Raw genomic sequence first — 19,054 nt, 5'->3', positions numbered from 1 at the left:
CATCTCCAATATTAGCGTGATACTACCACCACCACTACTAGTACTTACCTCGCACACATTCCTCTGCGGGATATCTAACGAATCGGTACATGCCAGGATATGTGGGGTTTGGGTGTATATGTGGCCCCAAATTTATAATGTTGTTAGACTTGCGCTTGTTTCGTTTTCCTGCTAGAGCAGCCATCGACCTTCCATATTTTCAAGTCATTGGCGTGATACTAGAGCATTATTTCTTAGATCAATTTTTCTAGTCACAGTAACATTTAATTGCGTTTAGTATTCCCCGACACAGTACTGTCTCCTGACAGGGGCAATGTCTAAAATTGTCTAAAGCCGATAGAACCTCTAACGTGTTCGGTTTCAAAGAAAGAAAGAAAGACCCGGTAACATATCACAGTCACAGCTTCCAACTGTTACAGCCAAATGAAAGCGTAACATACTTTTGAGTTACAGTATTAAAGAGATACATGATGTAATATTATTTTGAAATAACTGATTAAAATTTAACTCCCGATAAAACAATTCAGAAAATCATTCCGAGGCCATCCCGGAATGTCCATGCAACGCAAAATGAAACACACTTAAGAAACTCTGCACTAAAGCATGGCTGAAACAAAGCGTTTTGGTATGTAGGCAATGTTCTTTGTCGAGAATAACTTTGGCTGTTATATAGGGTGATTCACATTGTTTGTCCACAGAATTTTCTGAACTCTCTTAGCAATCAATGACTTTATATTTCCGATAAAGAGCAAAGGGAACTTTATTTCTTCTTTTTTTGAGAGATCGTCGACATAAAAAAAATTAAAAATTGCCTTTTCACGCAGTCTGCGTGAAAAGGCAAATTGTGTTAAAACTTAAAATCAGTATAATGTAGAGCATTGTTTCCCAAATTGAACAATATTGCCTTCGGGACGGGAATGGAGGGAATATGACATCCGGGGCTACAGTTATTTTCGACTGGATTTATCAAATAATTGACTAAACTATTCATTTAATTAAATACTAATTATAAATTTATAAATAATTATTAATGAGCTATTTCTTACTAGACCAGACTCAAATATTTGCAGTCATGCCTAGCCATCAGGGTTGATGATGGTAATACAAACGAGCTAGTGAGCAGACTAGGAAGGTGTATTAATGTGCATCAATAAGTGTGTGTTTGTGCATGATAAATATTGTCAAAATTAGAAAATTAAAAATCAGTATTAAGAGTTTCAAATGGAGTTTCATACTGAGAAAATACATTTATGAGATAAATGAAATTTTTAGAGTTCAATTGGCTCAAACTCATATTACTTGACGAGAATATCTACAGCTTCAGCGAGGAATTTGTCCAGGATTGTTGTTATCCTTTTTGAGCAGCGCTTTGTAACATCCTCTAGGCAGGACTTCGCAAACCCGAATACGTCATAAGTTGATTTGGTGTTGTAGGCGGAATCATTTGATGTTTTTGATAGTTTTTTTCGCAACCACGGTAATTTTCTGCACACGGGGGCTAATTAGACCGGGACATACAATTTATTGCCGATTCGGAATGTCATATATATTTTTTTTTTTTATGCTCACCGAGAGGTTAGTGCGGTAACCCCTCGATGTGGTACTCTGCTGTAGCCATCTTTTTCTGTGGTCATGTCACCGTTTCTGTTGTAACCCTATGTCAGGAAAGTTTCCGACAAGGACGAACCAGGTGTCAAACTCTCAACACCTCTGAACATCCTTTGGGACTTGAGGCGAGTCAATTTTCACTAAAAAATCCTGATATATTTTATAGTTTGTTTTTTTTTTTGTTTTTTTTTTCATTTTAAATGAAAAAAGTAAATATATAGTAATATAAGTAAATATATTGTAATATATAGTAATATAAGTAAATATATTGTAATATAAGTAATATAAGTAATATAAGTAATATTAAGTAATATAAGTAATATAAGTAATATTAAGTAATATAAGTAAATATATTGTAAGCAATATATAGGATATAAAAAAAAACTCGGAATTTTTTTTTAACAAATAAATTTTATAATGAAATTTTATGTCTATATCTACACACAAATAAATGTTCCTCTTTGCATAGCTGACAAAAAACATATTTACAGAGTAATAATTGCAATTGCATTCGCACACACACATCACACTTTCTACACTTTTTAATACCATCGTTAAAACTTAAAGACTTTTCAAGCATAGAAAATTCATCGCTTGTTTTGTTATTGAAAAAGCGGAACATTATATCGCTTTTTCCTGGTACAGTAGCATTTGTTATTGTTATTAAAATTCTGATTCCTGAACAAATAAGGATTTCTAAGCTTTTTAACTAATTAGAACAAATTTAATAAGAAACAAATTAAATTTCCCAGCTTTATTTTGTTTTCTACTGATCGATCAAATATATCTTGAGGCTACGTCGGATGTTGTGAAAAACGCACTCTGAAAAATGGATTATATGCGCATGGACAGTTTTTGAGCCATGATCGACAGTAAACTTCGTTTCGTTGTAAAACACGATGGTTTTGGAATTTTTTTTCTCATTTTGAGAACATTTATTTCAATATCTCAATGGATCAAACGTAGTAGAAACATACGTCCCTTCTCACCCAGTAAACACAATATATAACTTTTTTATGTATAAACGCGTCAAACGCGTTTTCTATGAAAAGGTCCCTGATGAATTCCACGTGAAATTTCTTTTCGATCTTTCATTATTTTATCTGCCATAAATTGACCGATGATGGTTCTTCTAGTTATAACTAAAAATATCTTCTACGACGATCTTTTTTTATTTATGACGGTTGGGAAGAATAATATATTAGCATTTCTAGAAAAAGTCGTGAAACTTCAACATTCAAACCGATCTGGTTCATCATCAAAATCAAACGAGAAGATCGAAAAAACGGTCATAATCACCGGCATGGTCTTTCTAGTGTTAAAGTATTAAGTCTGTTCATCGCTTACAGTGACAGGTAATTTCCATCTTTCTTCAGCGAAATTATTCAAAAAAAAAATTCAATCTTTTGAGAACCATGGAGTGGAAAAATAAATAAATAGCTTAACGTGTTGTAAATGTCTATGCAGAAGATATCAAATTCAAAATCATGCGTTAATTTCCAACTTGATGACAGTCGGTGGCACGTGACACACGCAAATGAAAAGATGGTTCGGTTGCGAAATAACTTGCTTGGAAATGCTTTATTATTTAAATTATTAACGTGTGAATCTATTTGTATTTTACCCGCACAATGATTATTTAATTTTTACACTTGAAATTATACTTATTTTTTCGTTTTTCCCATTTGTGAACCACTGTCTCAATCATGGCGGAAAATTTTGAAATCTCCAATGCCAAATAATTTCATAAATATTGCAATTGACAACACGTATTTTTTTGCAAATGTCTTTCCGAACTAGGTTCTGATGACGTAGATTAGTTTCCGGAAGCGTTTCACTAAACGTTTTCACTGAATGTTTTAGCACACTGGGACTATAAGAGTAAGTTATTTTCTCAAAAAAAAAAATACTTTAAGCAACCGGTTGTATTTTTGAAAAATGTTTGTTATTTATCGAAAGTATAATTGCATAATTCGAAAGAGTCAGCGGTTGCAGAGGTAGTCTTGTGAGCAAACAATTTGAATCAGCCCGTATAAGAGCGTAATTTTACTTTCGAAATTTCATTTGAATCAAAACAAAATTACGAAACCCATCTCAGCATGAATTATACCACGTTCTCGGAAGTCACGGTTTCCTTGAGGGTCCTCGAAGTGATTTCAGCACTCTTTTGTGGTTCTAAGTTGCCCTTGACATAAATAGCCAGTATCGAAATAAATCTTTGAAAATTTAATTGCTAGTTTTCATTCGAAAATTTACACGGTTGTTCAGAAGTCTGGACCCGTTTCCGAAAAAAATAACTATTAATGATAGAGACAAACACCTTAAAATATTTTAAAAAGATTGATTCAAAGTTTGGTTTATATATATATATATATGTGCGTGCGTGCGTGCTTGTGTGTGTGTGTGTATATATATATATATATAATAACTTGTTAAACTTGTTAAAAATGGAAACAAACGGACTGAAACATTTAAAAAAAAATGTTTTAAAGTTTATTTATTTATCCTATACAACTATTGTATTTGTATTCCTATTGTGTTTTATTGTATTTTATTAGTGTTTCTATGATCCCGAAAGTATTCATACCGAGACTGGGCAACTCTATTGCCCGACACGTACGGGGGATGAAAAAAACTTTTATCGTTCATGTAACTTTTCGTCCGCACCTGATCCATACCATATTTGAAAAATCCCAAATTAGTTCAATAACAAAAAAAAAACCATTATTTAATTACAATTTTCCTTTCAACTACGATGACTATGAAATATCAAAATTTCCATCAGTGGTAAGGCATATTTTTTACAAATAGGATTTTTGAACATTTCAAAACATTCTTCTACACTTGACCTACAAGTTCTCTGGAATTTTCGTCTGCGGTTTCGTCGATAAAAAAAAAAAAAGTGAGAGTGAAGTGCACAGTGCTTTAAAAATGTGGAACCGCTCTCATGGAAAACACGTTCACCGAAGAGGGATGAATGTTATCGGCCCCATGGCAGGATAAAAAAAAAAAAACATAAAAATATCGGACAGGGGCGCATGGTAAAGGATAGATGGTCGGTCGGTAATATCGATCGGAACGAGCTTCTTTCACCTTCCGCAAGGAGGCGGGAGTCCGAGAAAGGGTGCTCGACGATTTTACCTTCATCGGATAGCAAAGGACCCCTATAGCACAAGTGTGAGACCGAACGAAACACACACAACAACACACGCAATACAGACAGATAGAGATACACACACAGTTACGTTTTACTTCACACACACCGAACTTTTTTTTTTCTTCAAAACTTGTGATTCTTGGGAAAAACAAAGGAAAAAAAAAATTATTTCGGTTATTTTTTATTTTGTTTTGTTTTAGAAAGTCACCCCCTCGCAGAGTTTATTATTAGTTTTATTCTCCGTTTTCTCTGCAAGTTCCTGGACAGTGATATAAGCTGGACGTTTTCCTCTCTATTGGTATTTTTCCCCCACTGATCCGTATTAATTTTTATTCTTGATTGTGTATTGGTGTCCCGTGAACTCTCTTTCGGATGCCTCGGTTACAAGCGGGAAGTTCAATGGTGAAAGTTCACAGGATATTCGCTGAAGTTTTTGTTGTAGTTTTGATTCTTCAGTATATGGTGAACACGTGTGATGCAAGAATTCCTGGTGTCATTGAGAGAGGTTGGATTTCTATATTTAATTGTTTGTTAAATATTATGTATATAAATGTTTATTACATGAACTTTTGAATTCTTTTGTTGATAATTAGACGTTCGTATTTCTGATTTAGAAAATCAAATATTATATCCTATGAGTACCTTTTTATTTTGTTGAACTCAGTGAAATAATAATATCCATATTGTTTTAGGAAACCACATTAAACTCGAAGAATTTTCTCTTTGTAAAGCTACTTGTCACTATATCTTTCATGGAACTCCTTGGGTTTTGGTATCGTGGTTGAGAAATGTTTTTTTCAGAGTATAATGAATAATTTCCATGGGATTCTTTAACTAGTGCCTGCGGATTATAATTGTTTTTTTATTAATATTTCTACATTTTCATTTTATTACTGTTGAATTATTAATTTTTATTTTTTGCGTCTCTATTTTTTAATGCTTCTCCAAGATTTTTACCAAAATGTTAGAGATTCATACGGAATGGTAGCGTGGTTATATGTATGGTTTTATGATATTGTTGAGAAATCCTGTCCTATGATAACATTTACAATATAATTCGTGATATACGATAATATATTCATGTCATCTAATAGAATAGCATTGCTGCAGAATATACCCTCGAGAATATCAAGAAAATATCCGTGAATTCCTTTTTTTTAAGCAGGCATTAATCTTTGCCTGAGAATTATTTAGTTAATGTTTTTCAAATTTGAAATATCACGTGTATAATCCAGGAGTGGCGAACAGCTGACCCGTTAAGTGATTTTCTGAGGCCCGCGACAAGGTAAAAGTACCGTGAAAAAATTGAATTTGTTATCATTACTTGAACTATCGGTTCCAACAGCAGATTTCATGATTAACGAAAAGTGCTTACAAACTTCTTATTTCTAGTGACGAATTCAATTTAATAACTAACTAATTAATTCACTTAATAATGGAGCGGCTTATAAGCCGGAGTTGCACCACTGATGCGGCCCGCGACGCTATATCTGACCATTATGTTAGCCAGCGAACAGGAAGATGTTGGCCACCCCTGGATAATGCAACATTCATGAGATCTCAATGAGTTCTTCGGACTATGAAACTGTCTACGGGGATAACATACAGAACATTAAGAAAATCATCTTATATAATTAATATTATTGTTATACTTTTAGTGATTTATTTAGAACCATAATAAAAATTAAAAAAAAAAAACGCAATTTTTTTTGTGTAAAACGCTGCCTATATGGCTAATCATTATAATTATTAATTAATAATTAATAATGATAATGATTATCATTATTAATCATCACGCATATTAAAAAATGTTAATTCATTCATGGATTTTTTAAAATATTATTGAATGAGTAGTAATATTTTAATGACAGTTAATTTGATAATATTTAATTCTTTTTTATAATACTTTTCATATAATTAATAATTACGTAATTTTAAGGCGTGAAATATTCTGTCATCAAAAATTGCTGATAGTTAATTCTGTTAAATAATTCTAAATTTTCGTTATATGATTTGGGAAAATTCAAAAACTTATGAAATCTCTGATTACCATATTTCGTGTCATTCCTATCATGGCGAAGAGTTTGGGATGCTATGCATTGTATTTAGTAGTATGCGATTAATATTCCGTTAAAGAGAGTAAATCGAATAATAATTTGGTTTTTTTTCCGTGCTACATCTGAAAATATGTTCATGATGAAGAAAAAAGAAAAGAAAATTGATTTGATGGGAAAAATTCGAGAAAAGTTTAATCTAGTTATTTCGCGGCGTATCATCTTTCCGACCAATCTATTCTTTTGGGAGGGGGGGGTCACGATTCGATTCCAATACTTTTTTTTCTAATCGATATTTAATGGTCTCGGAACCGATTGAGTGATTGAAGTCATAAATCACTAATATATATGTGTATATATATATATATATAAATTCCTTTTGAAAAATGAAATGAACATTCTTATTAACAGCGTGAGAAGGAATTAATCTTACATTTTCCATTATTTTACATGATTTTTTTTAAAATTCGGATTTTGTAAAAAAAATCAAATCGAATAAGTTTTGCTTCTCAAAAATGGATCCGTATAGGGAAGTCACTAATTCTCTTAATTTCTTTCACAAGGTGGTATAAGAAATTTGAAAAAAATATATATATACATTTCTAGACAACTAAGAGTCGGCGATTCAATCTTTAGTATTAAGGGTCATACGCCCCTATTAAAACTTCAAATTTAAATTTAGAACTTTTTTGAGAAAATATCTGAAAAATCCCTGTATAAATCGGAACATATTCAACAAATGAGAAGTATACGAGGGGGAAATTTGATAAATATGCGTCTATGCGGAGATCGATCATAAAAAAAGAGGTTGAATGCAGCCAATATCGATGAAAAAAAATGCATATCTTCATCTACGCCTGTCACTTCACCATAATAATATGGTGGTGTTTCATTTTGGATCCATTTTTTACCGAAGGTCTCGATGGGTTTTCAGAGCTTTTTTTATGTCTGAAAAAGATCCCGATGTAATATTTCATTTTTCTTGTTACAGATATAACCTTTTATATTCTTAATGTCAAGAATTTCGGGATTCTGTTCTTAAAAGAAAAATTAATTAAATGAGTTAATGAAATGTTTAACCTATTCAATGTGTATGGTTGGAAAACTATACACTGCGTGCGAATCTCTCCCCATTAATTACTTTCCTAGAAAGTAGTTTAACTAGAAATATTCGTTACTCTCATTTTATAAGGAATGTGTTTTCGGTGAAAATTGCATTTTTCTTCGGAATCCAATATCATACATTCATATTTGATTAGAATGTTTTACTAATTCATGATGCACTGTGAAAATATGCATAAACATACTTTTTAGATGACTACTTGCAATATCGCACGTGCGCATTTGAGCAATTTTGGTTGATAAACAAAAAACTAATACTTTCTACATTTTTATATGAAAAAAAAAATATTTTTAGACAGAAATTAGCGTACTTTGTACCTGGCAGCAATTTGTAAAGTCAATTATGTTTAGCACTAGTTGTGTACACTAGGTGTTAGTACCGATTCATCATCGAAAAAATCTTACAAATCAAAAACTTATAAAAAAATTACTGATTGATCGACTAATTAATAGAATTGTAATGCAATGTGTTTTTACAGTCATATAATATAAAATAGATGCTATAAAAATATATCTTATGCATTTCACACACCTATGCGGGAGATGTAAACGAATATACGGATAAATTAAGACATCACGACTACTATCTTGAAACAATTTAATAAGCTAAATATATATATATAATATAGTCAAAACTTGAAATTTCTTTACTTGGATCTTGTGGTTTTTAAAAAAAAATTGGTTAGTGATTTCGAAACTTATTATTTAAACTCCTCCCAAATGATGTGAGAATACCTCCCAGATACTTGTGAAGACAACAGCTGTGTTCCTCTAAAATAATATGAAAAACTGCTGCTCAAGTGGATACAATAAATTTTGGCCGCTCTCTTGTTTTCTAAAACTCCCATCAAACAAAATTTGAATTTGCTAAATCGACTTGTGGAAACGTTTGATCAAAATATTCATTCGAATATGGTCCCCCTTTTTCAGAATGTTATGTCGAGGGACATCATTTGTAAGATATAATCGGTTTTGTCCAACAAATCAAGTAAATTCACAAATATTTAATAAAAAAATTAATTGGATTTTAATAGAACTGATATCGAATTGATTAACTCAACTAAAATTTTTAACTGGGATTCAATTGATCGGTTAATCGACTAATCAGATCAGACCTAAACTCTTTTTTTTCTTAATTTCACATTATCTTCTCTCTGTTCTGTCTATCTCTCTCTGGAGTTTTCTCCAGTCCCTATTATTTTGATGTAAATGGGAACCCACACATTAATATTTACTGTTATTCTGATAGCAAAGTGAATATTATACAGCGATGGGAAACTAATTATAAATAAATATATGTTCTTTCTTGTGGAAACTCTCAATGGACCTAATTATTTTAATCCGATCGCAAATTTACCTTTTCAGTATCTTTCTCTGCGGAAATTTCGCGAAATTTATTCGAGAAAAATCGGTGAAGATTAAAGAAAAGCACATCTCACGCCAGAGAATTTCAGCACTTGCCATTTCTCAAGCGCCCACATCATCATGTAGAATATTTAATAGTCTCCAAACCATAAATATTATACCCGTACGATATTGCTCTCCCTAATACGTGGGAGTACATCCTCGCTTTCACGCTGCGGAGCTCTATTTTTTGGAGTAGAGAGTCCTGCATTAAATACTCCCGGGAATGAAATATCTCAATATTTCCTTGACAACCAAGATGCCCGAAAATTTATCGGTTCGTAAGACATTTACATTTAAATGACCTCACCGGCGAGAACGAAAGAGACGTTAATTCAACCTTGTTTAATATTGCTATAAGCCCTATCCCAAGAATAGCAACGCATTTGACTCGAAACGATGCAAAATTTTGACATCATCATCATAGCTGTAATTAACGCATGAATCGGCCGATAACTCACACACGGGTAGGTACGTACGTTATAAAAGAGAAAGGGGGCAAAACTGAAGTCCATATGTTATGGGCATGGTGCTCTTCGGTTAAAAGTGATCAATAAAATTTCCCTCCAGTTAAAATAACGAAAGTTAGTGAACTTTAGGGGTGATAGAGAGATAGAGAGTGAAAGCATGGGGCGAAAAGGCGACATCCCTCACTCAACAATATTCGCATTAACGAGCCCTCACGTAGATTCTAATTTCGACCATCGACTTGCTTCATTGGCTTTGATGAAAACCTTGATAACTCGCTGCCCGTAGAGCCAGGATGAGAGAGTGAGAGATGGTACGCTTTAAAGTAGTTGCCAGAGTTAGTTTATCGGAGGATAACGTCGGCGTACAAGCAAGCGATCACTCAAGTGTTTCCCGTACATCGCTCCGCTGAGTCAACTTCGGGTACTAAAATGATGAAATAGATACGCTAGAGGCTGGAAACAAGCCTGGATGTTTACGGTAGAAATTAAGCCTAAATTACAGTCATTCATGCGGCGAGAGAGCACTTATATGTGCTAATACCAAAGATCGATACGCGCTCTCTCTCTCTTTATGACATTTTTTTACTCCCCTAAATTTATGTTTAAAAATGTATCATTAACTTAAAATCTCAATTATTTATACTTCAGAAGACATATAATTTGAAACTATATTTTATAGTTTAAAAGTAGTTGTTATTGTGATTATAAAGGTATATTATCTAAAATATAATGTTTATATATATAAACCCGATAATTCCAAATGAAATGGTGGCTTATCATTAGTACATGCACTTGAAGTAATGAAGTAATTAAAGTATTCTATATTAGATTTGACTCGTAACAAAATTATTCTACGTATTAATAACAGAAACATCAGAAAAACGAGTCTGAAAAATCATCCAATAATAATATCATGCGGATAATCGAGAAATTCTTGAAGCTTAAAATTAATAATAGTTTTATTAATCAATAGCCAGCATCGAAACATGGTTCACGTTTTGTTTTTTCGTCGAATGTTTTACCCAAAACACTTCCCACATGGATATTTTCACTATTATCAAACCAATGTATTCCACCAGAATTATCTAAGCACACGTACAGCATTACAGCTGAACAGGTCACACGTACGGCACAATTACTGCTCATTATATCTGATTAATTTTTATTATGCTGTATACACTTAATTTTATTGAAATCACTGAAATTATTTTTATACGTATACGTACTAGTATTAAATCAACAGCAATTGTACCAAGAATGGAATAAAAAAAAACAACTTTTGATATATATATATATATATATATTTTTTTTTGGAATAATAAGCAAAAAGCGGAATAAGCATCAAATAATGATAGGGTCGCATTTACTATAATGTATATGATCGTCCGCAGTTTTGGCCCATTTGGCCTTGGTTGATCATCGAGTTTCTTGCAACTCAAGAAATGTTTTTGAATTCCTCTTTGTTTAATGTTGTCGTTAAAAATATAAACCTTTGTGCAAAACGAGTATTTAGAGGAGTTTTAGGTGTGCTCACTGCATTATTTATCTGTTTGTTTATCATTTCTTAAGAAGCATATATAGTGGAAAAATAACAGATGAACTATAGCAAAAATAACAAATAATAGCATAGAAATGTAACATACATACATAGAAACATACAAATTCATACAGATATATCAAAAATATCAAACATTTAACAATGGAATCATGAAATTCTGCATCGAAACACATAGGGATGAACATCCTGATAAAGAAAAATAAGAATGGAATACAAAATTAAGTGAGGCAACAGTTAAATCAAGCACATGCAAAAATGGCATTACAAAACACGCGTATAAAATAATATATGAAATATAATCACAATTGGATAAAACTCATGGTTCAATTCAAACACTCAAATTAAGCGTTTCGGAAGTAAGGCCGGAATAACACTATAAAAGTTTGATAAAATATATTTTGCAAACTTCAAAGACACAACGAATAAGACAATTGATCGCATTTGCATGAACGTAACCGGTATGATTATTGGTTGCATATTTCAAGTTTTATAAAAGAACTTTCATCAAAATTTTATAGTGTAATCCAGGTCTAAGAACATCCTAAGAACAAACAAAACATGATCCACAAATGGCATCTACATTTCCCGCAATTTTCTGATTTACAGTCATATTTTATGTTATATAGCATACTCGCAAACTGTGCTCAGTCGCAAATAATGTAAAACTCAGGAATCAACTCGACAATTTTTTTACGTGTTTCTGTTAAAACAAAAATGCACAAAACTATTTAGTGCTATTTCCAATGTGTGCGCCACTGGATCCTAAGGGCATCGCTAACCTTTCTGAGGGGCGTCGCGGTGAGGTGGGGATATTCATTTGTGTGCCTATTTATGCCTAGAAGTGGCTCTTTTATAAGTTTAAATATCTTCTAAACTATTGTCTGAGGCTTTCATGGCCGGCGTTAAATGACTTGCCATGGCCTAATAACCCGGAAACCGTTTGCAAGTCATCTTCTAAACTATTTATTAAACTAGGGACCCAACCATAAATTGAGAGTAGCCGCGGGAGACAAAAGTTTGAGAACCACTCCAATGGTGTATTGATATAAAAATATATTGCATTTAACAAAACAAGTCTCAAACGTAGTTAATTAAAAATGAAAATTTGTACTTTTATCTACTGCTATAATTTTTTTGTCATCGATATTTTCTATATTCACTACTACTTATATATATATATTTCAAGTTTTAAAAAACAGCATTATGATGGAATCGGAATCGTTTGCTTACTTTCATAGCGTATAAGCAACAGAAACATTCGTACTATTTTATTCAAGAAGTATTTTATTTTATTTTTTGGTTTTCATAATCCACATCGGGTTGCTTTCTTTCTCAAAGAGAAAAAAAACAATCAGTGTAGTAGTAAAAGCATAGCATTCTTCTTGATTAAAATAGTTGCTTCCTCTTTGCTTATAACTTTGGAAGAAAAACGGTAGATAATAAGAGAATTCTCACGTAAATAGAGTTGAACAAGAAAAACAACCAAAAAACAAAAGCAATTTCTCGGAAAACATCCATATATTTTACATGTCAATTTGTTTTTCGTAATTTCACAGTGCGTTTTCCCGTGAATCGCAAATGCCTTTGTTCTGAAATTTATGGGCGATTGAAAAGAGTAAAAACATCGTTTTTCTCGAAGCACGGGGAAATTTTTACATCTCCATATATGCATATTTTTTCGTGTTCTTATTTAGGTACGCAATAATATATATTTGCTTGAAATTCATATAAATATCTCATTCTATCAGGTTGTTGTTTATTTGTTATGGAAAAATCTCGGAATGAAAAATTAGGAAAAACGATTTCTTTTCTTCTTGAAAATTGTTTGTGTTATTTGATTAATTTATGCTTATGATGAGAAAAAAAGATGCCTCGACTACTTATGCTTGAACTAAATGACTCCATAACGAATAGAATATTAGATTAGACTCTTTAGAATGACGGCATTATAAAATTGGCAGGAATGTGAGAATAATTGTTCAGTCATATTCCATTAGGTTATCGAACATTCATAAAGATGCTTGAGAAGTAATGATTTCTGGCTGGCCTTCTTAAAATTTCATTTCAATCGAATTGCTAGATAGTCATCGATCTGCAAAACTCACTTCAGCCGAAGTTAGAGAAGAACAGCCATAAAAAATCCAACGATCATTAGTTTGTTTTTGTTATTGATTTAGCATCTCACCGTGGTCATCAGTCATCGTATTACCGACCTTCAGATAAACGGCATAAAAATCACTTGAACATCGGAAACGTTTTCACTCAACCTAATATAAAAATTCAATCAATTAAGATGGATGTTTTTTTTGAAGAAAAAGTCCATAAACTTCTTTCAAAAGTCATAGTTTCCGGAAAATAAGCCACTGTGATGTATAAGCCATAGTTACAAAAACTGACCACAGAAGAAAAAAAATTCATGCTCTGTGTGTGTGCCTTCATCAAACTTTCATTTTAGTACAAAAAACTCTATATCCTGATCAAGATATTTTCTGGTTATTATGCAGAGATGAATCCCCGACAGAGAAAAGTATGTTGTCTCCTCGGGGACACGAACCCATAACCTCCTGCAACCCAAACAATCCCATAGCAGAGAGACGTGATTCCCTTCCATTTTGCTATAGATGGTGATGGCTCAGCATAGGGCTGAATCCCCTCATATCTTCAGTGATTGGCCTCCAGGTGGCGACAGTAGCGATGGTTGGTTTTTTCTTTTTTCAGGTTGCACAACACATGTAATCAAGAGAGTGATCTCTTAATCAAGTCTCTGCTTAGCAAGTCATGTGTGTGTGCTTGCCCGCATTGCAAGGGGTCAAGGGCTTCATTTCAATCGGGGACAACAAACTCGGTACGTCCCGGCTTAATACCCACAAAATATGTAAGTATAATGTGCAGGAAGATAAAAAAAACCATCCAAATCACTTAATATTCTTAGTTAATACCTAAACTATGGTTAGATGAAGTTCTTTTAATGGTAGTTTCAATGTAAAGGGCAATCATTTTTTTAAATAAATTCCTTACATGCGTTTCGACACATATTAGGTGCGGGCTTAGAAGAGAAAGGCCCATAACATCGGTCTTTAACGCGTTAATGATCATAGACGGGACATCTCGCTCGTCTGTAAATGGAAAGAATTCATTAGGTCTCTCTCCCTTTCTTCCTTTAGGACTCTTCATTGTTAACTCCTGTATTTCGTCTGTTATTATTCCGAATGCAACTAGGATCACCGATCTGGGTATTCTTATTAATGCGCGGATTAGGTTTTCTGAACATTGTTCAGTGATGGTCAAAACTCGAATAGGATGTGTGGTTTCATAAAGTTCTAAAAAGTTCTCTTCGCGTTCTCCTAAAGTGATCCACTTTCCCTGGGCTTAGTTCCTTCTGGATTGGAGTATGCTGTCAGGCTTTGGAGACCACATATCTACAACGGGACATAGACTTGGTCGACGGAGTGCAGCGAAGAACAACGAGTGCTCTGGATGGCACACAGGGCTTAAACTAAGAAGAGAGACTAGAAATGCTCCCATTGGAAGAGCACAAATGTCGGGGAGATATGACTGAGGTAAAATGGACCATGAGGTATTAATACATCGTTAATCAACCGCTTTGACAAACAAACACCATTATCGATTGGTAAGGGACAATTCCAGTTATTTCGCAGGGAGTTTTTCTGTAATACGGTTGTAAATGGTATAGCATACCTCCAGGGGTCATGAGATCTAGCTGAATTGGCACGTTCAAAAACAAGTACGACAAACGTATTGGGATAAATGGCGATGCTCTCCATTCTTAGACATGAGAAAATCATAATTTTTTATGGGCAGTATATTAATATTTTATCATAATTATTGGGTTTTTTTGCTCTTATCTGGTTGCTGTATTTTCGATATAATTTAGACATATATTCGACATCCATATTTTTATGGGCATCTTTCTTTAGTCATCTCTTGGACATTTTGTCGGTCGGTGCCTTTGTATTTGTATTTATATGAAAATAAAATATTCTGTTTTTTTTTCTTTCACTGCCCATTAGGATTATCTTTTTCCCATTTTCTGTCTCACTACGGATGGATGATTAAAAATGAAAAAAAAAATAATAATAAATATAACAACACACATAGGGAGAGCGTAGATTAAAAGAAGAAGAAATAACGGGAAAATTTTTTTCCCACGCATTATTTCTCCCTTCATTTCCCATGGGTGAATAATGATACCACTTTACTCAGATTTATCTCTGCCAGTTGAACTGCACGTGGTCAAAACCTTGTACGCAAAGGGAAGTGGTCATGGTGAAGGACGCGCATCATGAGGTCCCAGGTTCAAACCCCACCGCACCACAGTGGTGGTGGTTTTTTGCGGTTTTACATCGAGGCGCGAATACGAGCTTATCTCCCCGTCAGAAAGACCCGCCACAAAGAGCAACAGGGCAACGGTACAATCACCCAATCATTACACTTGATTCACGATTTGAAATCTAGATGACAAAACTGAGAAAAATCAGGCAAAACACTAAATATGCACTCAGACTCTGCCACGAAGTTGGGGTGGAATAGATTTTGGAAACGGGATGAATCCGATGGCAGTCTTGGCGTTCATTCATTCATATACGTAAAGAGGTTAGGTCTTTACAAATTGCAGTTATTTCTTGAAGTCACTCCAGTTATGAAGTCATTTTCACCCGATCATCAGGAGTAACATCAATCGAGTACCGACTGTACGTCAAAAATTGAAAGATCGGATTTGCGTGTGCCGATTACGTTTCCTTCGCGTTCTAATATCATACATGCATGCTCTATAATGCACGGCAAGCCTCAGAAACCGTTTGTCATACGATTACATATTTACGAGCTTCTGTGTGTGTGTTCCGTCTCTGCAAGCATATACCTCTCACGTCTCATCTACCATGCACCACGGTACGCGTAGGACATGATTCTAACGCGCGGTTGAATCCCTGAACATGCACGGCAGATATTTAGGAAGTCAGTTGGATGGGAATATGACGGTAAGCGAGAATGGGATGGAGCGAGGAGGGCGAGGTGACCTTGGCTCACCCACGGTGCACGATATCAATATGTACCTCGAAATTGGCGTGGTGGACCGATCACAATCCTAGATCTCAACTGTCTTCGGAGCGGATGACTTGGAGGTACAATTCGCACGCGTCGCTGATGGCAGAGACAGATGGATGATATCACCCGCCGACGATCCGCAATACTGATTACGGAATACTTCCTCAAATGGCTTTCGGAAACTCCAAACTAATATCACGTAATTGATTTCGACGTTCGACATTGATGCTTCTGCCCTCATCGCCTCGAATCATAACCAGCGATGAGATACAATTAGACTTTGACAAATTATGACTGAACCAGAATCATAATCAAGGAAACATAAAATGTAAATATTTTATTCATACGATAATCTGTAATGAAAATGAAAAGCATAGCTTATTCCACACACATTTTCTCCATTATTTTCAAATCAATTTGAATCAAAAGTTAAATTAATAAAGTTAATGAAAATTAAATTAAGTTTTACATTAAGAAAAAAAATAAGTACTGATGGTTTCTACCTCAAAATGATTTCAACAATAGATATCATCAAATCATTCCCGATCATTCAATACATGGCATGTTTCTGCCACAAAATAGCTTCAACGACTATCAACTTCTCCTAATGGTTATTGAACTCCTCAAACTTTTCTAGATTCTTGAGAATAGATTCCACTCAACCATGTTGTGATGAATAAAATTGAAATTACGAGTCCAGTAAATAATTCGATGTACTTAGTTGAAAATATTGTGCATAATTTTAAAATACAGTACTAGACGCCACTTATCGGGATCACGATAATGTTATCGCTCGGGTACTGTCATCACTTCTGCAAAGAAAAAAAACAACTATATCATTAGCATGGTAAAAATTTAGTTTTCTCCACAGCGATAGTTCTTACTGGGGGCCCACGTACCTGCTGAGTGTCCTTGGATAGGTGTCAGTGGGAGAGCGATTTTGGATGTGAAAAAACAATTTACTCATTTTTTACAGTATTATATGTTGAATATTTTTCTTTAAAGTGGTCTATTGCAGTGTTTCTCAACCTTTTTTTGTCCATGGCCCCCTTTCAACCATTTCTCATTCCTGCGGTCCCCTTGCGAACATGAATAATTTTCTACCCCCCCCCGTTTTCCCATTAGAAGATAGTTGTTCAAAAATTGTCAGAAGTATAAATATTTTTGAATTTAATTTGATTAATTTTTAATTTATGAAAATAACGAAAAAGCAAAATAAACACAATAGAATACAGTAAAAATAGAATAAATCCCTTGGGGTCACAAAGTGTCTGTATCATCGTAATGTTACTTTTTGTGAAGTTTATTGTTTTGTGTTTTTCTCAGTTTGATTTGTATGTTTTATGTGTTGTGTCAGTCCAATTAAAAAAAATCAATGTAAACTCTGCGCTTGAAGATGGCACAATGTCATCAAGTTACTGTACAGGATGAAATTTTTATTATTTCCAAATTAGTTTTTTTTTTGTGTGTAAATGATTATGGTTTCATTGAGAAATGTCAGTTGTAGCTTCGAAAATATGCATTCTCATGATGATAAAAATCGCAAAAAGTGGTAGCAAGCAGTTTTGTTAATTTTATTCTCTTCGTGCGGATAAAAGCAGTAATGAGGGAGTAGCCACACAAATGAATCACAATTGAAAAGTTCAACCTTCCGCATCGTTTTCAACAATAATACATGTATCAAGGATATAGGGTCATGTTGTAGTCCTACTATGAATTCAAAAAAATGAACTAAAATACGTGTGAAAACTTTTTAATATTTGTTTGAACCATTCATTCCAGAGAAACCATGTACGCAGTGATAAAACTGTTCGTGTGAACATAATAATGATTCATTGTCAGGATTTCAAGCCCATCGGAAAATATAAATAATCAGATTTTCAAATAAGAAAATTATCAGTTTGTTGACTTCAATTTCGATACGGTGAAAATCTGATATTTCGTTGGATGACAAGCTACCTTCAAGTGGCTTTTTGATTCATAATGTGACCGCTCTCTCGCAGGCGAACGAAGCAACGTGCGCGTTGGCTTAAACACAACACAATATTTCACGTGACAGTCCGTACTATATTTAATGTACAGGGCGCATAGGTAACGGGGCATATGGCATTTTACTGACGAACCATTGGTCCTAGAGGCATTCTTCCAGTTGGAAAAAATACCCGGATAATTATGTAGTACTCAGATATTTGATTCATGTTGCCAGGGGTTGTGCATAGTTATTAAAATAAAAATGTTAACTTTTATACGGATACACTGTGCTCCAAAACCCAATTGGAAAGTTGTTTCCTGGTCTCCAACAAAAAAATTCAACGCGTTCAAGTTCAAATTTTCACAGAGATATTCGAAGAAAGTTGGAAAAAAACAGCATTAAATGAGGGGAAACCATTTTACCCGCATTGAATGCTGTTTCTTCCCAAATTTCGAATTCGCTTGTCTCGGTGAATATTGCACTTAGAAACGTGAAATTATTTTAGTTGGCATCGGGAAAGACAGAGCAACAACTTCTTAATTGGGTTCTTTGGCACACGGGGACGGTATAAAAAGTTGGTTTTTTTTTTATTTTATAGCTATACAACCCCTTACAACATGAATGACATATCTGAGTTGGACA

The 19,054-nt window shown here is 33.8% G+C and overlaps 1 protein-coding gene across 1 annotated transcript in view; it reads left to right on the top strand.

Moving 5' to 3' along the window:
- Positions 1–4,719: 4,719 nt before the first annotated feature.
- Positions 4,720–19,054, top strand: part of LOC149084187 (neural cell adhesion molecule 2-like) — a 265,084-nt gene continuing 250,749 nt past the window's right edge. Inside the window, exon 1 of the mRNA XM_089234532.1 lies at positions 4,720–5,270. Within this exon, the coding sequence (XP_089090658.1) occupies positions 5,138–5,270 (133 nt within the window). The 5' untranslated portion in view covers positions 4,720–5,137. The remainder of the gene's footprint in view (positions 5,271–19,054) is intronic.

This window comes from Pholcus phalangioides, unplaced genomic scaffold (genome assembly GCF_987345545.1).
Source record: "Pholcus phalangioides strain wild (caught in Gottingen) unplaced genomic scaffold, Ppha-v1.0 ptg000008l_1, whole genome shotgun sequence".
NCBI lineage: Eukaryota > Metazoa > Arthropoda > Arachnida > Araneae > Pholcidae > Pholcus > Pholcus phalangioides.
This window is presented reverse-complemented; position numbering and strand designations above follow the sequence as displayed.